Source organism: Cuculus canorus, chromosome 12 (assembly GCF_017976375.1).
Source record: "Cuculus canorus isolate bCucCan1 chromosome 12, bCucCan1.pri, whole genome shotgun sequence".
Classification (NCBI taxonomy): Eukaryota; Metazoa; Chordata; class Aves; order Cuculiformes; family Cuculidae; genus Cuculus; species Cuculus canorus.
The window spans coordinates 6,598,930-6,623,765 of record NC_071412.1 but is presented as its reverse complement, the minus strand read 5'-3'; the positions used below and the strand labels follow the sequence as shown (position 1 = coordinate 6,623,765).

Sequence of the window (24,836 nt, the reverse complement as noted above, 5' to 3'; positions counted from 1 at the left end):
TCTTCAATGGGTGAATAGCACAAAGGACGCTGCTTTCTGTGAGCTCCAGACTGGCTCTCTGCTTCCAATTGTTTCTGTTATCCACTTTTCCACATATTTTATTTCTTCTATGGGTACAACTGTCTTCACTTCACACTGATGTCATTAGTCCTGTCATATATAGGTGTGTTCACAATCCCACTGCCTCCACTTAACACTTCATAACTCACTTGTGTTCAGTCCCGAAGTACAGCGTGTAGTAGCAACACCAGCAACCTTGTCTAGTAACATGTACTTAGGACGACAGGGAGATTCGATTACATCCAAAAAGGAATGTGCCTAACTACTTGCAGACAGATGTATGGCACAGAGCTCCTATAGAGGGATATACTGTACCAAGACCTAAACAAACTCCTGTTTGATCTTCATACCAGTCAGACTGAAAGTAAGTCTCCCTAATTAAAAATTTGTATCCCTGCTGTACTGCAGAAAACGGCAGCATTTTGGAAGATAAGGAATAATTATCATGAGAAATTTAATGATATAGTTTTGGTTCCTAGGAAAAGAAAGGTCATCTAAACATGCCCGTCACTGGTGCATTAAACACGATGGTATCACCTGGCAGCCACGATTTGCACAGCAACGAGACTAAAGCAAGTTTACTTAACCAAATAAAGTTTGTGTTTGAACACCAGATATAAAGGAAACAAAGTAGTTTGAAATACTCTACGGATAACCTAAAAATAAGTTAAAATTTGAAGCTGCATGTTTTCTTACAGATAAACATAGCTAATTTAGTGTAAAATTAACAGAAGACCCAACAATGTGAAACATTGCCAAATTCTCAGGATAAATAAATAAGTGTACCTCCAAGACATGTGGCTGAACAGGGAGTAAAACCAATGTATTCCCAGTCAAAAGTCACAGTGCCATCATCAGCATGTGAAAATGCTGGTGTGTAGGGGACAGGATCACTGTCACAGGATGTCTGGTGACAGACTCGTTCTGTCGGTGGTTTCTCATCTTCACATTCCTCCTCGGGCAGTTCAACCTCAGTCTGAGTAAATGCAAGAAGAATTCGGCACTTCACATCTCGCACCTGTATGCCATTGCCACACGAGGCGCTGCACGGAGACCAGGGTTCGGGAATAAACCTGCAAATAATCACAGCACGGTAGGAACACTGTCATTTTATTACATATAACTATGTCTGCATGTGTGCAGAGTTAAAACATAGCTAAAATATCTAAATGGATGTTTATCCACAAAGCAGAAAGTACATAGTATTATTTGATGCTTGAATAGAATGCATAATCAAGCATCTTAAGTCTTCCACTTGCATCCCATCCCATCCCAGACCATCTCAAAATTCACAGAAGTAAAGATGTAAGAAAAGAGGAGAAATAATTATGAGGAAGAGGGAAAGCTGTATCCTTTTTGGGAGAAAAAGGACATCACCTAAATCTTTTCTCAGACTCCTTCAGTGAAAAAAAACCAGGAGAAATTCCATGAAGACGTATCAATACAATATAAAATAGCTCCCCAGGCACTAGGCTTAGGCATAGACCAAAAGTGTATTTGCAGTGTGCTTAAACCCGAGAAAGGCCGTCATCTTATGTTGCACTACTGATCAGCAACCAAACAGAAGAAAAGCATTTTTCAAATCTATGGACACCAGCACAGGCTGCTGTTCAGATTTCATCTTGTAAGAAGTCTCTCATCTTCAGTACATAAGTCTAACGGGCTCAGTCCATAATCCATCATTTTTACTATAAAGCATTTATGCTCCTGATGAACTATAGTAAAATCTTATTTTACAGATCATGAATTTCCTGAATAAAAGGAGGTTTTATTCTATGCTATTCTCTGACTTTGAGGGTCACATTAATAACTGATAGTAATTTTCAAAATGGCACTAGAGCCAAGGGGCGGAATTTCATTAATAAAGTCATCTTGGATGCCTCTGGGGTGCAATTTATAAGAACAAAATATAGATTTTCATAGGATATTTTTTTTCAAAACACTTGTTATTCTTTATTATATGACTAAATGCAGTTGATGATCAAAACACAAATGGAAGATATAGAAGGATATGTTTGACTTATGCTAAAAATGGATTTGGAATTACAAATACAAATTAGGATTCAAAGATGTTTCTCCTTATCTTTGATTAAGAAGTATCTTTCTTTTTAATTGCAGGAAAGCTGCTATTACAAATATAAGAATAGTTGTGAAAGACAAAAATCAGTATTTACACTCAGCATATGCAGTAAGCATACAGAAATGTCAACACAGTGTTGTTGATTCTGTAGACAGTTTATCATCTGGAGCCAATATCTTCCTGCCAGCATACACAGACAAAGATTCAGATAGAAGGAAGGAGAACAGATGAGTAACTCGTAAGGATACTCTAACTCAGTCCTTGGGGTAGTCACTCAAGCTGTGCTTGGGACAGACCTCAAGACGGACTGTCTCCTGTGGAAAAGATTATTCCCATTTCCAATGAAGGCTACAAGGTAACTGGTTATTCTTTAAGGATGAAATACCTTTACAACTCTACAATGACAATAAATAAAGTGTCAAAGTCCATCACTTCAAAGTTTCCTTGAACAGAGTCTCAAAATTTAAATTTGATCTCATTGTTCCTTGACTGACTTCAGTAAAGGGTGCAATATCCTCAGCTCCTCCTGAACCCTGGAAAACTGCAAGCACTCATCACTCCCCAAGACTGACTACTTTTGAAGTAGATGACCAGACTGATTTTTATTGGAAAAATATTATCAAAATGATGGATGGTTGTGTCCTTCAGTGACAAAACCTGAGCAAATGCCATACTGGTGCTACCAAACAACCCATTGAGACCAATGGCACAGCTGGCAGCCATCAATGTCCAGATGTTTTTGATAACAAATACTAACTGAACATGTGCAGAAAAATCAGCATAAGAGGACTTTCACTTACCCCAGCAGCTAAAATAAACTTAGCCCTGAAACATCAAATCTCTCAGTCTTTTCAAAGATAGCCACGCAAACTATCTAGGGTAGCCATGGCAAAATCCCCCTGATTGAACAAAACACTTAAGCATGTGCCTAACTTAAAGCATATCAGTAGTCCTTTGATGTCAATAGGACTATAATGTGTTCAGAGTTAAATTTGTGTTTAAGTGCTTTATTGGACTAAGGCCACTGTGCATGGGCTTAACAAAATTACAACTTTCCTCTTCTGTGTAAAAAAAAAGTTTAAGTCCATTTGTAGTTATGCACCTAATCGGAAAAATAAAATTGATGGGACATTTATAGTTGAAAAGAGTTGGTTGGTGTTCTGACCACACCTAACAGTTCGCAAGTCTGAAAGCAAATATTTTTTTTTGTAAAAGTATGACAGCAGCACACCAGAAATTAGTGTTAGTTTTGTATACTGCTGTTGAGTGCATTAAAACACTCCAAAAAAAATGTATGATGCATTCTTTTGAAATCTTATGTAAATGAAAGGAAATTTTGAACTATAGCAATCCCTTCATTCAGCAATCAATTGATTTATAAAGAAACTCAGAAAATTCAAAGCATTTTTTCTTTGACTTATAGAAAGTCTATAATATAATTGAGGTTTTCCTGTTGAATATTAGTGTCTGGTATTTTTCAGTGAAGTGAAAGATAAAAAAAAAAAATAAATACTTTTTATACTACCTTGGCATTTGCTGGACTACTCACATGACTACTTAGGTATTAAAATCCTAAATTACATAACTTTTCAAAGGGTAACCATGTTAAAGTCACACTTAAAGTACTTTCAACAGAAGCCAATGAAGACTGCTAATACAAACTTAGAGCAAGGAACTGAATGCAGAGTGACAGAGCTCCCGGGGATGGCACTGTATCAGAATTTTGAGTTCAGGCAGATGATTTATTTGATTTCTATTTTTTTTTAACATGCGCACAACCCAAGCCTGTAACAGATCATTAAAGCAAAGTCTACCAGCCTCAGAAGTGATATATTTTTACCCAGTGGCATTCACAGCACACACATGGCAATGCTTTGGACACAATACTTCCCCGAAGCAAATTCACTCTGCCTTTGATGGGTGTACCCTCAGAGTGATCTCAGGTCAGTATTAAGAAGCATCAAAGCATTTTGTATTATGATGCCTTGCAGATCATCAGGAATTTAAAACAGAATGGATTGGATAGTGGCAACTCTGAAAATGTTTTGAGATCTTTCACTAAGTTTGTAGATGAGACTCCTCTTCCAATTAAATAAAGGAAAAGAATAGGAAAATGCAAATCTGAGCAGGCACACCTATTCACAGTCAGCCTTTTTGTATAGACATTATTGCTACTGAAATGCAGAAATCAAATGCTCCTACAATCATTTGCACAGGTATAAATGATGTACACATTACAGATGCAGTGGAGAGTTTGTCCGTGCTGCAGTTATCGGTCTAACACTAATGGGAATGTGCATTCACCTGGCACTCTGAAAAAGTCAGTGCAGAGTGACCTGGAAAATGAAGCAGTGACCTAAATTACTGATGATAAAACTGGGACAGAGCAGCCCAACGCAAGCAAATCAAATCTGAATTGAAAACTTAGTGCAGTCTTCTGCAGCTTTCTAAAGACTTGGAAAACATGGTGTCTCTCAATTATTATTTCTTTTTTTCCTCCATGCCTGCAGTTCTTGCTTTCAGTTAGACAGGAAATGCCTAAATCCTGAAAAAAAGGCTGTTCTTGTGATAGTTCCAGTCCAACTGTACTGCGCCAAGGGGCCTGGATATAAATTTGCAGAAGCATCTAAAATGCTGGCTGCTTACGGAGGCAGAACTTCCTTGCTGCTGGCACCCTACTCCTTCCTGGAGCACCACCCTTGCCTGCTCTAAGCAGAGTCGCACTGCCAGGGTTTATCAGCCTCGCGTGTAACGTGTTGGGCAAAACCAGTCGCCCTTTTTCAGAGAAGAAACTGTGAAAAACGTGTAATTCTGTATCAGTACAGGCACGATGGGGACACTGCTGTGAAAATTACTCAAACGCAATGAGCAGCAACCTTTATGAGGGACACTACATTTCACATTCAGCGAGTACAACTCCACAAACTTAGCCATTACTTTTTAGCTCAAATTGCTGAAAAAATATCTGCTTTTGAAAGTATTTTAATTTTGTCCTAAGCCATGACAGGGAAAAGCAGTTGAGGTGTCCCTTTCTTTAACTTACGATTAATAAAAGCATGCAGAAACCTTGCTGGAGCTTCTCTGTAAATCTCACTGTAACTTAGAAGGCTCAAGGGAAGAACGTTTAAAATAATGATTGGTATCAACTGTCATCACATTCCACAACTGAAAACTAAAGAGGTCAGACCTACATTTTTCTTGGCCTCATGTTAAGGGCAGTCTTTTTTTATTTTGCTAATAATAAAAAAAAAAGCTTTTGAACGTTCCCCCTCTATGTAAATTCAGGACACCAGCCGTGGTAGACCACAGCAGCACAAGTATTTATCTTCCACAAGCTACTTTTTGGCATATCCATCATTTGTGGGTTCTGAAACACAGCTGCATTTATTCTCTTATTCATTATCAACTAAAATATCAGATGAAAGCATTGAAAGAGAGCTGTAATAAAAGGATGGACTAGAAGTTGAGACTTCATATCGTGTTTTGAGTTTGGATGACAAAAGAATAACTAAAATTAGAAGTGATGGCATTTTACCAAGAAAATCCCAAGCCTCCTCCTAGGCAGAAGTAGGCTACTAGTTATCACTGTGTCCTGTAAATTACAGAAAACAAAGTTAAACCGATCCAAACCAAAGGGAAATCTTGTTAAAAATTTTCTCTGGGAAAAGTAACAAGCTATTGTTACAGTATTTTCAAAATCCTAAACCCTGACCAAAAAAATTCCTCTCCAGCTGAAAGACAGGAGCAGTTAGGGCACAAGATGCAAAGCATCTAGTGAGAAATCACTCTGTTAGCAAATGACTGCCCATATGATCAACTGGCAATCTGCAAAAATGAATGAAGTCAGGGATCAGTTATTTATCATTTCTTCTTAGCTGCCAGCTTCCTTAGGAGAATAAAGTAACTGCAAGTGGCAGCAGAAGACCGGTAAAAAGAAACTAAAGGGGAATCTGGCTGCAGCAGTAGAGCTGGTCCCAGGATAGCTCAGAGTACCCAGATTAGGAAAGCACAGCACCTCAACAACACCTCCGGGAGGAGAACGGTGGCAGAGAAGAGCAATCCGCAAGAAGTGGCTGGCGAAACCTTTTAGACTTGGGCGAAGATGTATCCGGAAAACACGAAGAAAAATCTCAGAACAGGATTAGGATCATTAATGAAAGAATGACAAAGAAAATCTAGATCTCCAGAGTAAGCAAAGAAGGAAAAAAACCCAGGAAACTGCAAAACCACACCGCTCTGACAGGACATGTTCTGGGAACTCAAACACATGGCTGCATTCACACTGTGAGGCTGCAGCGGAAGACATTGGTCATGCCTAGGAAGGCATGAATAACTCCTTTTTTAAGGCCAAGATACAAGTGAATCCATTACAAAGTTTCTGACTCAGCCCTATTGTACTCTAAATATACTCTGAACTAGCATGCTGTGTTCCTGCCAGTCCTCCTTGCTTGCTGTCAGGCGGCTACTGAAGAATCCTAAAAACCTGAAGACTACATTAGCTGCCAGTTGCCTCCGCATGACTCTGTAATGTTAGGAACCACTTGCTTTACAGCTTCATGCTGAATCCTCCTTAGAGGTGGTCTCATATACCTTCATCCTGGTATGCCGACGTTCAAAAGGCACATTTGATTGCATCACCCCCTTCGACAATCAAACTTTATTTTTATATCTTTGCTACCACCTTGCCTGAATTCAGGGCCACCAATTTGGAGAGTGAAATAACCGCTCACAGTAGGTTGACACTTGAGAGGCTAAAGCAGTGAAATGTTTAAAGCACCGTCACCATAACTATGCAAACACCTGTTTGGCAAGAGGTTTCTTCTTTGACTCAGTGCAGGTGTAAAGATTTTATTACTCATGATCACACCTGTCGGTCCATGTGTGCCAAAAATGAGGAATAGCTAGATGGAGGAAGAAAAATAAGAAGTTATGGGCCACACTCTGCTCTCAGAGCAATATAAATCCAAAGTAACTTCAGTAAGCTCACCTAAATTACTTTAAACTAACATTACTACAGATGAGTGCAGAATTTGGCTGAGCAGAACAGAATACTGTTCAAAATCTCTCATGAAAACCTTACAGAAAGTTACTATTTTCTAGAAAGTTATATGCTATATGTGGAATATATGAGATACACATAGACATGAAACGTACACAGTGGATACAAGCAACTGCAGGGATGTCCTAACATACAAAGGACAGGAACAAGTGCAGCTGGCTTTCAGTTATGCTTTCATTCCCAGTATTTAGATGTTGTAAGGTTTACTCCCATCAGCTTTGAAGGGCACTCTCAAAATCCAGATGTTATTTCACACAGACACGTGCAAAACATCACAATTTATCCCCATAGATTCAGCTAAGCTCAGAGATCAGCAGGTTTTTCTCACTTTCTTTATGCATTGGTCTCACCCCTCAGGGAAAACCTGGCAACCCTACAAAGTACCTCTTAATTTTTAATGCAACCACTACATTCTTGAGGTAACAGCAATGACTGGGATAAAACTGAATTTATTTAATTTACATCTGCTGGCACGCTTCCACATGCATTAATTGTCACAGACAGAAATTTATGAAACTTTGGTTTATCAGCAATTTAGAATTTATTGAGGTAAGATTGCAAAATTAAGATCCCTTCGCATTGCTTGAATGATATAAGCACACTATAATAGAGCAGCTCTTTGTTGTCCAGAACAGGAGCTCCAGAAGCAAGATGTAAAATTAGGAGCAGCTCACAACACAACTCATCTCCCAAGGAGGGCAAACTGTCAAAGCAAACTGCACAGCAACAGTCGTTCCAGATGATCTGCAAAATACGCCAGAAATGTTTCTTCGCTGTAAAAGACAATGTACTTACGTTGGCTCTTCTGAAACTGTTCTTGCCTCTTCCATTTCATGTGCCTGTTTAAACCACGGCAATTTTGCTTCCACGGGACTTTTTTCTAGTAGAGAAAAATTAAAAAACAAACAACACACACCAATCAGTAATTTCTCCAAAATCAAAGCAATATGTAGATGTTGGCATTACTCACCTTAGTACTCCACAAATCACACTGCCTGTTGATCTAGCACATTTGAATAAAGATACACTGCATAATAAAACATAATTTACTAGAAAATTTCTTCATGATCTTTGAGCTCCATTCTGACACCCCTTTATACTGAAACAGTACCAGTAATCCAGTTTCCATCCCTGTTTAATCTATTACTCCCTTCCTACATCTTTCCCAAGTGCAGGCAGTTTCTAGTAGATCGTAGCTTATATCCCAGTGTAATGGATTTTCATCATAAATCAATAGAGCTGAAAAATAATCCAGAACATAGCAAACATGTATTGCTTTCCAAATAGACTGGCTTCATTAGAATATTTTCACAAAAAAAATAGGGTTTTTTTTTGTGTTTGCCAGCTTTCCCGAAGTTGGACATTGATTAAAAAAAACACAGTATCTCCTTTTATCTGTCTATACATCCTCCACTTCTGTAACGCTGTTTCTTGGAGCAACGGTCTGAAATACAGCCTTTCAAATAAAATCTGAAAGAATGGATGTAGCATCCATTAAAATTTTCTGGGCCCAGAGGGACAAATATGAGCAAGTGACAAGATATTCTAGTTTCCCCTCTCATCTTTGTTTTTTCTTTTAACTTTCCCACCTACTGTTTTAAATCTTACCAACATTTTAAAGATTATTTGGCAATTTATATCATTCTTTTAAATATGCAGAAATGGAGAAGAGAGAAGAAAACCAACGTGATTATAATTTAATGAACTGATGAGGCCCGCTGAAAATGTTGATATATTTAATGAGATGCAAATGAACAAGATCCCAGGAAATACATATGGAGTACCATTCCCATTTCAAGTATTATTGAACAACTTCTCCTCCACATATTGAACTCATTAATTCTGGTTTCACCAATTTGACCAGGCTATATAGATTTAGTTAGCATGTTCACCTTCACGACAGTCTGGCCACATTATCAGAAAAAAAAAAATATCAGCAGGGCACTTTTCCTAGCACCAATAATTAAAATGCTTGTTTCTGCCAAGACTGAAATAAGTCCTAGTAAATTCCAGCTTCTGGCATTTCAGAAAAAGGTTACCAGGGGCTCTTAATTCTCTTAGAAAAATGTAAAACAATAACAGACCCAGACAAAATTCCAGTTACCTTTTGGCTTGTAACACGGTATTGGCACGATGCACTCTTCTTTTATGTGTAGTTTAAGTTGTGGATTACAGCCACCGACATGCTGCCCACGGTGGTCAATACACAGCACTACTCGGTAGCGTAAGCCTCGGCCACAGGTCACTGTGCACTGCAGGAGACAATGCAACCATCTCACACTGTTTCTTTTCTGTTATATTTACAAATACTGTTAAAAAGCAAATTAAAAATATTGATGATGTGTTCACTAAAGTTTTTCCACAATCAAGTACCAAAGATGTAGGAATTTGCCCCTGCATTGCTAGGTGAATAAAGAAAAGGTTGATGCTGGAAAAAATGTCTAAGTTTCGGGAACATAAGTGATTTCTTGGGGTTCTGTAAAGCTTATCTGATTGGCAACAGTCTGAAACCGAGGTAGCTATGAACTAAGAATACGCTCTCCCACAGTGGTCATTTGCAGTTACAGCTGGGTCAGACGTGCTGCAAGAACAGTTCCTTCACTATATGTCAGTGATGTCATTTGGACAAACTAACAAATTATAGAAGTGTTGAGCTATCTGATCGTATCAGATAACTACAGCCAAGATAAGTTGGCTTTACGTTCTTGTTACTATAATAAAAGGTAAGAATGCTGGAAAATCACCCTTGCAGACGTGCCAGCCCCTAAACAGCCATGCCGTTAGCGATTACATGCAGTGAAACATTACATTTATCCAGAATTGAGAGACAAATGACCTGATTGCAAAGGGGCCTGACCTCTGGCTCTCATTTCTCCTCTATAGAAAGCAGGAATTCAACAGGCATAAATAATTCTATATGCATTTTTCTCCATATAGACATATTAACATTTTGACTATCGGGCCATATTACTTAGCACAAACTCCTCTTAATAAGCAGTATGAATTATGCTTACAGGGATATATATATATATTTTTTTTAAATCCCTGTGCTCACAAATCCAGGTATCATGAAACTAGAAGCTTTCTTCAGTAAACAAGAATAAAGGTCCAAACTACTTTTCAACTTACTTGAGACCACTCCATTGCCACCCACTTGGGACAATCAAACAGATTGCAGGTTTGAATTACTTTGGGCTTAGGGGCATACATGCATTTCCACTCTTCCACTTGCAGTGTCTCTCCATGAATGGTCTCTTCTACACACACAAAACTTCTCCTCTGAATACCACCTCCACAGGAAACTGAACATGCAGTCCAAGGGTTATGTTCCCACCTAGAAAAGAGAACCCACATATATTACAGATTAAGGCTGTTCTTTTATTCCACTAGAAAAAGTGTGAACTACTGAATCCAACCGCAGAGTCATTAAAACCCACTGACAGTATGGTTGCTGAATTCTTACCACACATTGAATATAGATGTATTGAATCACAAAGCCATCTTGCATTTTCTCAAGCTTAAATTTATGTACAAAATGAGAAGAAACAAAGAACTATAAATTTAAGTGCATTTTCCAAAATAACTGAAAATCTTATTCTCATTCATGAGTTAAAGACACTAAATACACTGAGTTCAACTACTGGAATGATTTTATTTGCAAGCCATCTAAATCACCTAAATAGAAGATTTTTCACAGTTAATTTACATGGTCATATGTACTCTTATTACCATTTTCAGAGACCAAGAAGCATATGTACTTGAGATTATATGAAGTCCAAGATAAAGACAGACCTCTTTGTACTGACTGAGTGTGCTATTACCCACAGTCGCTCATCATTGCCCACATCTGTTCATGAAAAAGTTTTACGTGAACTCTAATACTTGCTTTGGGTAAACCCAGGCATTTCATTTCTAACTGTCTTCATCCGTAAGGACTGTGAAAAAATTAAATCGTGACAGGTACCATTTGGCTGATCATCGCTGCAGTTCTGCAAGAGTTTTCGACTCTCATTAAATTACACTGAATGACTTTGTAGTCACATTTTCCAACTTGCTTGAAGCAAAAGTCAGCTGCTCATCCATTTTGGCTGCTTCGGCTAACCTAGCTTTCTCCTGCAGCAGGACGACGCAGATTAAGGAAAACTCACACAGCCATGCCAACCAGTAGAGCTGAGAGATAGTGGCCTCCAACAGAAGGATGATAAACAACCCACTAGGAAGGAATGTCTTCAAAATGGCCATCTACCAGCAATCTTGGAAGTAACTACAATAGAGATGGAAATTGCTGCACTATCCTAAGTGAGAATTACATGGAGTTTTTAGGTTACAAACTGTGTTTTGTTTGGTCTTAGCGTGAATGTATATTTAAGCAATCACTTCTCAACAAAATTTACCTTCAGTAATGTCCTACTTTCGTTACGTTTAGAGAGAACAAGCTTCTATCACAGCATTTGTCTATAGGTTCCACTGACACCACACATCCCACTCCCACCACCCTGCAATTTTGCCTCACACTTTACCTCCTAGCTCTTCCTTTCTTTCCACCACCCACCCAAATCACAACTAAGCCCAAGGAAATGACCGAGTTCTGCAGCCCGTCTAATGGTTCATCTAGGTCTTGTTAGTTTAAACCTTATTCCTACTACAACTGCACGGGCTCAGAAAGGATCATGAAAAAAAATTATATCCACTATGAACAATGGACTCAGAAAGTACTACAATATCACACCAGAATCAATATGTCAAGAGTAACTTAGTTATCATAAAGGAAGTCATAACCTCAGGGAAGATGAAGCAAAGGCCTATAAATCAAAAGTAAATTTAAGTAATTACTACCTGCTTTCTACGATATAGTAGGTAAACCGAGGACACTTCCTATTTTAAGCAATTCATTAAACTGCCTACAAAAACATATTAATCATGCTTAAGTTCAACGGAAGAATGAATATGAAACATACAGCAATGGAATGTTAACCATAAAATATATACTCAAAAGCGTTCAGAATAAAGCTGTGTGCTCAGATACTGATACTCTACCATAGGTACAAAATATATTTGAAGAGCAACAGTTACACTTTGACTTAAATGAACAGCCAGTGTTAAATCAGTTTCTTTTTAAAAAGTAGGAAATAAAGAACAATTAACTACTCAATGAATTAGCAGCTCATGGGTTTACAAGGATATACAAGGATCACTGTGCTACATATAATACTAGCCTTGCAAGTGTTTATAGCATGAAGTTTTATAGTTGTTTTTCTTTATCTCATCAGTTTCGAATACACTCCAGATCCCACACTCCCAGAAGTATTTTCAGGATGGAGTGAGGTCCATGGCTACTGGGGAAAAGGGGGGACTTGGGCAAGCACTCAAGGAGATACTTTCCAGAACCCACAGCTGTCAAGGGATCCTCAACAGTCCAACAAGTCTGAAATAAATGGAGACATTCCAAAAGCTTTAAAAGAAAATTTTCATCCTGGGAAATTTTTCTATTTATTTCAAAAGAATTCTCCATCTGTAAAAATATTTCAATGGGGCATTTACAACTCTAGCCACAGGAGAACTCTTTCAAGATCTTGCAGTGTGCACCATGACTTTCCCACAACTTCCTCGTATGAATGGGAAAGTAGTGGTAAACGCCACAGGACTGCAGAGCAGCCCTCCACATGGCCCTCAGGTTATGTAGGAGGTGTGATGACTGCTGATTGACGGGAAGGAGTCTGTACGGCTTTGCTCAAGCATATCTACAGCACTTTGGTTTTCTGCCTGCTTTGCAAGAACAGCCTTCACTTAGCATGTAGGAAACAGGTAAGAAAAGAAAAAAAACAAAAAGAGAAGGTGAAGAATGCCCAGCAGAACTGGTGCATGTGAATGCATTGCAGTCACTCCACAGGCAATAGCACAGAGGAAATACATCCTGCTACACTGAAGCAAGACACATATGTGCGGGACCAGCTTCACCTCATGATGCAGGTATACAAATTGGCTGTTTCAGCTGCTGTTTTCTTTCAGAAATTCCACTGAGTAAAGGTGCTTGTGTATCTCCACTGCGTTTATGTGCTCTCCTGGTAGAATACAGCCTGTTTCCCATCTCTCCTTCCTACTGGTACCGACTCTGAGCCCTGTTTAGCCATCTCCTACAAGATAGCAGCTGCTTTAAAAATTCTGCTATAAGATTAGAGTTCTTGCTCCTGAGCATCACCCAGGAAGACCATGCCACCTTCTGACAGGACACCGATGTGTTCAGACAAGGTGGGTCTTTGTCTGTAGCTTGCAGGGTTTGAAATAAAAGAACCTGCCCACAGCTTTATCACAGTCATAATCTGTCTCACCACAGTGTCATGCAAAGGTGCTGAGTAAAGCACAGAAAGAGGATTGAGTTTCTCTTCCAACCAGTCTCCAGCCCCTGAGCAGTTCAGAAGATGAAATATTCCTGTAAATAAATTGTGCAGAGTTCCAGAGGAGATTTGAAGTACAAAGGATTTGGCAGAAGAAATGGAAGGGGAGAAAGATAGAATATAATTACAGAACTTCCCAGGATAAAGCTGTACAAGAAAACAAATCTCCATCTATGTAGGAAAGCCAAAGTACATCACAGGACAGCAGATCTACAAGAAGCGTAAATTGCTACAGAAATAAACTATGACATTTATATCAGCTGTAATCAGTAGCTCCACTGAGCCATGTAAGTCTATGATTTCATTCTTATTACTTCATATCTTTACTTCTTTATAAAAATACACATTATTCATTTTGTGACATAATATAGCAGAGGTTCAACTCAGATAAATATGCATTTAATTCCATCAACTATAGTTCTTTTTATTAACAGTAAAACTGGCTCGATGCTTTTTAGTCCTGACATTCTTTATAAAACATCTACGCCTTCCAGAGAAGTTTTACATTGTTGTAATTGATTCAGGAAAAAAAAACCCAAACACAAAAAACCAACAACAAAAAAAAAGAAAGCAACAAACTGCTCTGATGACTTCATTTTAGGCAACAGATCTTAGATCTTCAGCCAACTCAGAATCTTTAAAGTGACACATCAGCCTTGATGTCAATAAATAGAGTGTAGTACTAAAGAAGAGCAGAAAGAATGAGCTCTCTCAAGGGAAAAGGAATTTTTAGAGTTCTGTAACACAGGGAGACCACTTCTATACAGAATATATTAACTGCACACATCTTCAAAATAGAAAACTTTCAAGACAAGAATTCATACACGCATTTTAAAGGGGATGCTCTTCTCAGCACTACAGCAGGAGAAGGTTTAGGGGGACAAGTCTTTGAAGTCTCCCACATTGATATTTTCAAGAAGAGCATGTTAACCTCTCGCTGTTAAGCTAGTCATGGAGAGTACACTTAAATAAGTCACAAGCTTCAAAAATGTGTACAGGGTTGTTACAAACTTACTCTCCCATACAGGAAAGAATCAGAATATGTTCCATGATCTTAGCACTCAAACAGTGTATTTGCAGTGAAAATTGTGCTAATGCTCACGCATATGCTATCCTGATTATACATACCGAGGAAGTGGCTGGAAGTGATCATAGGGCATGATTTCTTTAAATCCATCACTGTCAACAAAATAAATATTGCATCATTATTTCTCATACCCAAGACTGTGCATCAAGTACATACTTTTACATGATCATGCTTAAAGCAAGCAATTCCCAACATGGAATGAAGGGATCTGACATTCATTACACATTATACTTGTGGCAAACAATGACTCATATAATCTTACCTCTTCTGCACGGATAGAGATCACCATGCAGTTTCTCGTCTTCATGCCTTCAAAAAATATTAAAAGAGCAAGGCTCTCGCAGAGAAATTTATTATCAGTGATCCTTTAAGTCTTGTGCTAATTTATTAACAAGAAAGTAATTACATATTTATATCTGTAACAAAGACTGCTGAGGGATATGAGAGGTGGTGAAATAAATGGATCACAGGATTAACCCTAGACTGGCATTGGGTCATGCTTAGGACCCTTCTAGAGATGTCTGAACTGCACAGCACAGAACAGGCATAAAATCCCACTTCCGATAGTAGAAATATGGTATTACATGCAGTAGTACTTCCCTTTTTCTGTCTATATAATCTAAATTTTCAAGGAAAGGCTTAATAGCCCTTTCTTTACCTAATTTTCCCATTCCAGCTTTGCAACATTTGGCATCCACTGCCATTAAGTATCAGTGAAGTCTTACCATTCCCTGCATTGACCAACTCTCCAGGAAAAAGCTTAAAAGCGTGTACATCTCTAAGTGTTAGAGGTCACTATCAACAATTACGTTCAACAGGAATGAAAGGAAATGGACAGTTTAGCTACAGGAAATGAAATCCATTGAGAATGTTTCCTTTTCTTCTTGCACATAACTCTAGCTCAGCCAGCTGGCATATTAATGTGAGGTTCTGGGACTTGATACTGCGATGTTATTTTAAGATTCTTTAGCACAGCCAGGAAACCTCATCAGACAATCCAAGAGTTAGTTTGAAATACCGTAGTGTAATTCAATACAATTTATGTATACTATAGCCTTCGCAATTTGGCAATAATATTTTGTGGTATTTGTACCACCAGTATGTTTACTCTGAATGACTTCTAAAAAAAAAATTCTTAGTGTAAAAAAGCAAACAGCCCCCCCTCCTAAACTTTAATTATTGTCAACTCCACAGCACAAACAAAGAATTAAATTTTTACGGTAGGTAAATGAACAAACCAAGTTAAACCATGTGCAAAACGTGTACATTAACGGAGAATTGGAGCTACTGTCTGTCTACTGAGAAATCCTGGAAGGCAGGATCAATACACCCAAAAGAGACAACCTGTCCTCACATAACCTCACAAAATCCTTGTACAAGTGCTGCATCAATCAGTAATAGATAATGTAGAATTAGCCCTTGAACAAACAAATTGATGTTTACAATATCTCTGTATAAAAAAAAGTCTTCTATTCTGCAACACAGAAGAATAGTGTTGACTATCACTGAAGAACTGCCACAAATCTACAGAAAGTGGTGCCAGGCATCAGCCTTTAATACATGCAATAATCAACCAAGATTAGTTATGCCCAAAGGGTAAAAGAACTGAATTCAAGTAAATACAATTGTTCCTTAGTAACTGACTATACCACACACTTAAGTTTATTCGTCATACAAACCTAGAAGGGCAGGGATCCATGTTGCATTCTTTCAGCTTGGGCTTTGGTTTCTTATTTTCTGGATAGTAATGACAATAGTGGTCAGGAACAACACGCTTCAGACGAATATCCAAGCACTCAGCTGAATTAAGCTGATAACCTAGTGCACGAGCAAAGTTAAATTTTAGTAATGGAGATAAATTAAAGCAGCCTTATTGCACCACCACTACCACCCCCAAATAATGTGCTGCCAAATTGAATTAATTTCCCGTGTTATTCTTCTTTGGTTTGCTTTTGAATGAAGAAACACTTCACAGGAACACGCAGGACCAAATCTTCCTTTAAGGCAATTAACTATAACAATTATGTTAATCTATATTAACACCAGACAAGATTCTGGCACATTATTCTTACAATATTCTAAAAGCAAAAACATACGTTTTTTTCATGCGATGCAGGAATACACACTGGAGCTGTCACAGAGGCAACCCTACAAAGTCATATAGTTCTACTACGTATTCCACAATGTATAACCGCCCTCCCTCACGGAGGATGTACTGTGTACGTTAGAGAGCTACATTACACAGTGATGCCTGAGAAAAAGAATAAATACTTAAAATAGAAAGCCAGAGGAATTGAAGATGAGATCCAAAACCACTGTTAAGTTTAACCGTAAAAACCCAAGAAATAGTTTCAAGAACATTCCTAGTAGAAGAGCCAAAGAAAGAAAACTTGAAGTACCTTCTTGGGGAGGAAGGAGGGAATCTGTATTAAGACTGGTTACAAAAAGGGATCTGAGTTTTATAAACCACTAGGTTGCTTTTTTGGCTAAGAAAAAAAGACTAAATCAAAAGAACCGACTTGGATTTAAACTGTGGAGAGTAGAAGGATGTTCTGGTATGTGCAAAGAAAAAAGTTTGAAACCACAAGAATTAAAATCCAAACAGAGTCAATAAACTAACAGCACAAGTCTCAGTGCCTTCTGAAAATACTGTGTCATATATCAGTAGCTTCACTTGTGTGTCTCTTGGCTGATTCCAAGTGTCATCACATATAAGAGTGATAACCCTAAAGAAGAAATAAGCAGTTCCAAAGCTCAAAGCATGCATGTTCCAGTTCTTTTAAGCACTGAAAGGACCCAGAAGATATGCCACTTGCAAACAAGATAAACACAATTTTTAAACCATCTTGCTAATTCAGTTTGCCTGTGCTTTCTGAGATGCCTGTCACACTCCCTCCTCCCACACAGGGAGTTTCCAGAATTAAAAGTAGAAGAAGCATCCAAGTGAGGAACAGCGGCACACTGATTCCAAGTCTCTGTTGTAAGGAATCTTTATTTTTAACTGCCAGTAAAAGGTGCCGAGCAGACAACCTGGATACTAAATCTACTTTAAGATAGAAGGTTGAAGCCAGGCGGCCGCGATAAAACCTCCCTGCATGCCATTCTTAATGCTACATCTTTCACAGGTGAGCAGGCACTTAGTTTCTGTGCCTCCTCAGTTACTGGCCTCTCTCAAGACTGCCATCGAGAGTGTCAAGCCCTGTTGACAAAGGTACCGATTTCATATTATAAACACGTAGCTACAAAGTAGGGCATTGAAAACACTGCCTAATTGCAAAGAGATTGACATGTAGCTATGATTTTCAAACTATAACATCAGTCTGAACAGGGCTGGATCTTAGCCGATAACTTCGAAGGTATCGTGTCTTCTGAGCTATGCAGTGCTTACACGCAGTTCTCAAAAATAACTCTGATGCTTTATACTTTTTCCCTTGTCAGACAGGTTAGGGAAAAAATCATAAACACAGTGCAATGGAATTATCAGAGGATATGTATTGCCACTCAGAGTTCCAGTAAGAATTACACTTCATGAGGCCAAGCATCTTTTAAGATGCCGCTGTTTCCTGTGAGACTACATATCATACACATATAGCATCTGCATTTCAAATTAAAGCGAGATGCAAGCGACAAAATGGATGGTCCATGAAAAGATGCTCAGACGCTGCTTGTGCTTAAACACCTTTAACTCTTTTAGTCCCAAGTAACTATTTAAACCATATTTGTACATTCCAAGAAAATCATTACACCAATATCACTTGTACCCCAGCATGTTTTTCAGATGACCTGGGTAATGCTGGCTGAACTGAAATACCCATCTACAATGTCAAACACTCCTTCTACCATGAAATCATGCTTTTTGCAGAACCAGATATGACAAGCAGTGGGCTGGATGAGCAGTAGCAGAGCTGAGCTGCACTTCATCTAACCATTGTATGAACTGCAGTGTTTAAACCAGGAGTAGACACTACGGGACGTTACCTGATGCTCTATCTACCATCAAGACTTAAGTGGTTAGGATCAGACAACCACAGATATTGATAGTAGCTACTCCTCCAATTCTATTTACTTATTTTGCTTTCATTTAACTAATTACTAAACTAAGTGTTCTAAAACTCTCCCTCATGTCTACTACTGCGGCCAGAAAGACCTTCCTCCTTCATCTCTTGGTTATCCTTATTTTAAAATGTCTTTGTATTTCTCAGTTAACTGTCCCAAAACATCCTTTATGAATTTTCATCTACCACTTTGAACATCTTATCTTAATGTCTAAGTCACAGTTCTAACTTGAATAACCACTCCTTATGAAAGAACATGACTTCCAGCAATATAAGATATAAATAGCTATGCACATACTAAGGTAATCAACCACCTTACCTGCTACTCTGTTACTTATTCTTCTGAACAACCACCAGTGTACAAAGAAACACAAACACTTCATCAATAAAAATGCAAAATAAAGCTTTTAAATCAGCCACTTTTAATCTTTAGCTGAAATATTGCCATTACTTACCTCCTCCACATGTCACTGTGCAGGGGAAGAATTCTGTTTGTCTCCACTGATGACTGATGGGTTGATAAAAAAAGAACTGAACCACACTCTCTTTTGATCCAGAGTATCTGGTCTGAAGAAATTTCCATTACAACACATGTGTATACTGGACTCCACTGTTTGTGTCATTCCAATACATAAATCATATATAATAACAATGCAGATAGCAATATCTCAGGCATAAAACCACCCCAGAGTAACAATTCAATTGAAGTTTCAAATAATCAAATACTTGTATGTTGCTATATTTTCCAAATTATTCAGTGTACTATCATGACTATTTGATTATTGATATTGGATTGGCACAGTTTCTGGCTATATTCTGCCTCACCTCTTTATTAGCTAAATTTTAGCAATTTGCCAGCGAAAGAAGTCAATAATTGACCTAAGCATAGTGGCTCATATTCAGGCAAGCCTAACTGCACGTGTGATATTGCAGGTGCAAAATAAACACTACTACAAGTCTCTTTCTACAACATGACCGATAAAGCCAAGTGGTGTGATAATACTGAAACAACTGTCACTTCCAATGGAAAACTGCATGTCTATCTTCCTTTGGCAGCCAGAACGTTTCTACACATATATATCTGCATGCAGGGTACAAGCAATTGGTATGTGGTCTGGGTAGAAGAGAATCTTAAAAGGATTAGAAATGGTCAGTAGCTGGATTTGCAATGTCTAAGGGAGATTCCAGGGTGCTGCTGGAAGCAATGCTCTGATTCAGTAGGTGGCAGTCTTCAATTGGATTAACACCAATCCACTGTACAGCTCCATGCTGTTATTCTTTCAGTAATACTTAAAACAAAAGTCCCAGCCATTTTTACCATTAAAGATCCTGTAGAATGTTCCAACACAGCAACGACATTAACCTCATAATATATTAATCTGTTTGGATATACTTAGTATAAACTACCTCTGGACTTTAATTAGGATTCTTTATTTGCTAGCTAAAAGATTTTCTTGTACTGCTACAGCCTCATGGACAGCCACCTACTCTGTTGCATGGACTTGCAATATCTTAGTATATTTGCACTAACACACATCCCACCTTGATAATGAAATCTGCTCCAAGAGGTCCCTGGATCTTTATTATTTCTCTGTCTGTACTCTTCTGAAATTCAACAGTTGTATTTTCTATGACAAACGTTCCAGGAGCATTGAAACTGTGCTCTCCCTTGTCTCCTTGTAGTGTCTTTGACTCTATAACTAGAGAAAAAAACCTGCAATTAGTAAACTTCAATAAGGTATTTTTTTTCTTTTCAAGGAAGTCAGAGTAACGTTTACAACTTTGTTTTGCAAGTGGCAGCAGTATACGTGCATTAAAAAACACCCACAATATCTGTGAGAACATTAGCTGCTTAAGTTTCTAGGCTGATACATAATTGCATGACATGCCAGCACAAGAATATCTGCCTGAACACACTATTCTCTCACACCAAAAGCACTTCTGAGATAGCTTTTCCTACACCACGCGCTCTTTGTAGTTATAAAGGAATAGATTCAGCAGGACAAGCTGAAAGAAACTCACAAAACAGATACAATCAATACACAGAAAAATAACTCATACTTCCACGCAACTCAAAAGCCTAGCAATGTCAGCAGTTTCCAGAGAAGCCTGAATCATGTCAAACTCACCAAACGCTCACCTCAATACCTGTATCACTCTACCCATTCCAGAGGTCATTAACTCAACTTTTAATCCTTCCCATGTGAGCAGAGCCAGGAGTTGGGTAGCTGCGGCACTGCCTGAGGGATGGCCCTTTCTCAGAACAGGTGGTGTTGAAAACCCTTTTTGAGCTGTTCTGCATTCCTTGGAAACAGATTGAACTAACAGCCCACAACCTCCAGAAGACAGATGAAGCATTTTAGGATTTAGTCAATTCCAGCGAACTGACTGAACTATAAGTGGATAAAGAGAAGGGAAGATAGTCGTGATGAAGACAGAATTTTGAGCTCCGAATAATACAGCGTCTGGGCACAGCAAGATGCATGACTTCAAATGCACTGGTCTGGTTACGAACTATCAGGGCAGCACAGGAGAAAGGCATGAAACTCAGATGAGCTCAAGGGTAGCTAAAAAGAACCTTTTGACCAGCTCTAAATAACCTCTTTCTCCAACCACCTTTTTCTGGAACTTTAAAAAGAGTTATCTAATTCAGGATAGATAATTTAGGTTAAGAGCATCAGGTTTTACCTGCACTGAAAATATACTCTGAATGCTGCAAGTCCATCATTACTGTTTTCTTCCCTAAGATCTTTTAAAATACAGAGGCATTCTGGAGCATCCTCAGCAAAGAGAGCAAAGACATTCTAGAAGAAATTCACCTTCTTGAAAAAGTACCAACATTATGCCAGGTTTCTAAGGATTAGGTTCCACTCTGCTCATAGGTATAACAAAGAACACATACATAGCTGGAAGGAAGTTTAAGGAAGGATATGTTTCCAGGAAATGACTTTATGTTGATCACAGAGTAGAAATCTAGCAGTGAATTGAATGCATTTTGTGAAAGAGAAAAAAATAAATCTCTGGGAAACAAAGTGTTCCATTGTCCAACACAATTCCATCAGGAACAAATAGATATAAACATAGAAAAAGCAACAAGTATTTTGATGATCACTATATGCTTTTGTCTGTCACTTCTAGGAAGTTTTTTTTTTTTTCCTGAGTGCATTACAAAATAAACTTCTAAATATCTGGAACTCAGCATTCCTGCGTTAAGTTTCTTCCAGCCTTGACACCAAACTTACACTGCTTAACAATACGTATTGATGCATGATGCATGCTATTCTGTCATTTTGTCAACCAAGAGTCAAATCAGCAAAGCTCAAGCACTACCAACTCCACATAAAGCCAGTAGGATCCCTCAGGACCACAGGATCCCTTTGAAACTAGCATTTAAGATGGCAAAGCAAGACATCTGGCTGCTGCAAGAAGATGTTAAAGACAGTAATTTAGTGACCTGAGCTCTATTACTTTTCAGTTTTTATGCTAATTTACTGAATTAAAAATAATTTTTATGTTTTTCTATGCAGAAACTAAGAATATTTTTCAGCAACCAACATCATGGTAACTCACTGAGAGCTGACATACATTTATGGTAGAACTACACCAGGTATGAATGCAAAGCGTGTGTTCATTTGCGAAGTCCGGCTATAGAGTGATGCCCTGTAGCTGTGGAGGTCGTGTCAGTGAAGCTTAGAACAGCTGCTCAGATTTTCCCAGATGTGTGTCACACAGGGAGATGAAGAGCTATTCCACAGCACAACGGATAACCTCTTATGCAATATATTCCTGCTTAGTATTATCTAGTGCTTGTCATTACAGGTTTCTAAAGCAGAGCGTAACTAAGCATCTAATATATGCAACACATACGTAAGATAATAATTCTTATTAGGGAGCACTTCCCCCCCAAAACCACTTCATTGATTTCATAGCAGTAATCGGGAACAAAGGTTTCATCAGCTGGCTTATGGGCAAGGTTTAGAAAAGAATTCACCAAACATTTACTCATTCCGCAGGGCCCTGTAATCCTGAAGGGGTGGAAAGTTTGATTCCAGGAGTAAGCTTCCCCACACTAAGTTAAGGAAGTATTTCCTTGATGGGTCTTTAGGACTCCAGATGTGCAGAGTCATAAGGACAGGAATTCTCTTGAGTGCTCACCTGTTTTCTGTGCCTAACAAGACAACCACTGGTGCCGAAGACCTATGACTGTCTCTCTTTCTGCTACTTCCTTTGCCTTGATAAAAAGAAATGCTTTGTCCAGCTGTGGATGGAGGACCCACTGCAAAAGTTTCCCTTACTCTTAGTGGCAGGCAGGAGTAGAGTAGCATGGCATGAGCAATCCACTGCAGATTACTCGCTGTGTAGAACGAGGCATGGAAGAATTCCCAGGGAAACCAGCTCCTGCTCCCAGCGCAAGAGGGAGCAAATCACATTGCTACTCAAAAGCTCGTTCTTTTCCATTCGATTTATTTGTAGATAACATAAGACAGAGCCCAATATAAAACAGACATTCTTTTCAAAACGCAGGCAACACTGTCTTCCTCTTAGCTCTGTCAAAAGAGAGCAGAGTGCAGAAATGTACGGCTAAACACCGCCAAGTAATGCAAATCACTGCAAGTGGAGAAGAAACCGACAAAAAGGGAAAAAAGAGTTTTGGTGCCTTTTAGTGAAGTTTAACCTCCCTCAGTTCATGAACTCAGTTATCTAGCATTAGCCACTTGTAAAAATATTAGCTTCTGGTTTTCCTGTTTCTTCTGCTGGAGGATTAACTTCAGGGAACTTTCAGTCTTTTGATTTCAATGCTCTTAAAAAAACTTCTAGAAAAGCCATAATATAGTTCAAATCAAAAAGAAAAGCAACACAATGAAACATTTTATTCATAACCATTTTTGTATTATTTGGTTATTTTCCATCAAATCATTCACAAGATTGAAGCAACACCTTGTATATAAGTACAAGAAGGACCTCATTGTAAAAAAACCCAAAGTAACACCTTTGCTCTCTGATGAATCTGTCACCTGTCCTAACGTGTCCAAAAGTACAAACAAAATACTTATTCTTACCAGCTACAAAGAAACACAGCCTTTCCTAAAACACTAAGCTACTGATTGTAAAACAACGTTCAGAGCATTTATTTGTTTCTAATCTGTTAGGCACTACATTTCCAACCACATTTCCATTTTTGATTAATCTAGCAGCTGTGTTTCCCTGGAACGAGAGCAGATCATAAAGCCCAGGATGAAGCACAAAAGAACACAAGATAAAGGGAAAAGTGCCAGACACTCCATAGCACTTTTCAAGCGTTCACTATTGCTGCTGACTTTACTTGAAGAGCAAACCTATACTGGCAAAAGGAGGCAGTATGAATTCTACAGTAAGTAGTTCCTGCTCCATCAGTTAAAATCAGTTCCTCACATGCCAGGAAGAACGTACCTGACAAATGAAGCCTGTAATTAGAAGTGAAGTATTTTTAAATTCTGCCTTTAATTATGCCAGCACATCCACACAGAAGTCAATGAAGTTGCAGACAGAAGATCACTTGGTATTTTCTGTTAAGCGACAAACACTCACAAACATATATACAGCCGAAAGGTGGACAGGCAAATTGTCCCGAAGCATGTCCCCTAAAACGCTGTTTCTTGAAGATCTGGATATGAAGCCAGAAACGATTTCTACCTCTCTCCCTACAATACTTCTTACTTGTTTTTCACCTCCTTCATTTTAAATATTTTAGGGAACATATGTCTAAATCTTCACAGATTTGCAAACAGATGCGCTGGGGGAAGTGGTTAAAGGAACATTTCACAATTCTCATCCAGCAAGAGAACTAGCGAACAAAGGTAATGCCAAGCCACAGCTTCTTTACGGAACCACCCTGAGTAGGAAGCCAGGAGCACTCTGTACTTAGTTACCAAGTTGTTGCTGCATTCCTCAGGAGCTTTCCAGAAATCCCCCAGGAGCCACTGAATTTAGTACTTTTTCCTCATATGAAGCTGAAACAACAACTTCCTTCTGCAGAACTACTTAAGAAAGACCAAGAGTCCTGATCTGAACTGGTCCGAATCACTCCTTTATACACCTCTTGCAACAGTTCTACGTTATC

At 38.6% G+C, this 24,836-nt stretch overlaps 1 protein-coding gene across 8 annotated transcripts in view; it reads right to left on the bottom strand.

Annotated features, from left to right (window-relative positions):
• The window catches only part of ADAMTSL3 (ADAMTS like 3), a 187,558-nt gene that overhangs the window by 43,681 nt on the left and 119,041 nt on the right, over positions 1 to 24,836 (bottom strand). For all 8 annotated transcript variants that reach the window (XM_054077304.1, XM_054077305.1, XM_054077309.1 and 5 more), the window contains 8 exons: positions 20,279 to 20,436; positions 19,192 to 19,303; positions 16,361 to 16,499; positions 14,723 to 14,773; positions 10,329 to 10,533; positions 9,304 to 9,451; positions 7,995 to 8,079; positions 847 to 1,133 (listed from right to left, as the gene is read on the bottom strand). In XM_054077304.1, the coding sequence (XP_053933279.1) occupies positions 847 to 1,133; positions 7,995 to 8,079; positions 9,304 to 9,451; positions 10,329 to 10,533; positions 14,723 to 14,773; positions 16,361 to 16,499; positions 19,192 to 19,303; positions 20,279 to 20,436 (1,185 nt within the window). The remainder of the gene's footprint in view (positions 1 to 846; positions 1,134 to 7,994; positions 8,080 to 9,303; positions 9,452 to 10,328; positions 10,534 to 14,722; positions 14,774 to 16,360; positions 16,500 to 19,191; positions 19,304 to 20,278; positions 20,437 to 24,836) is intronic.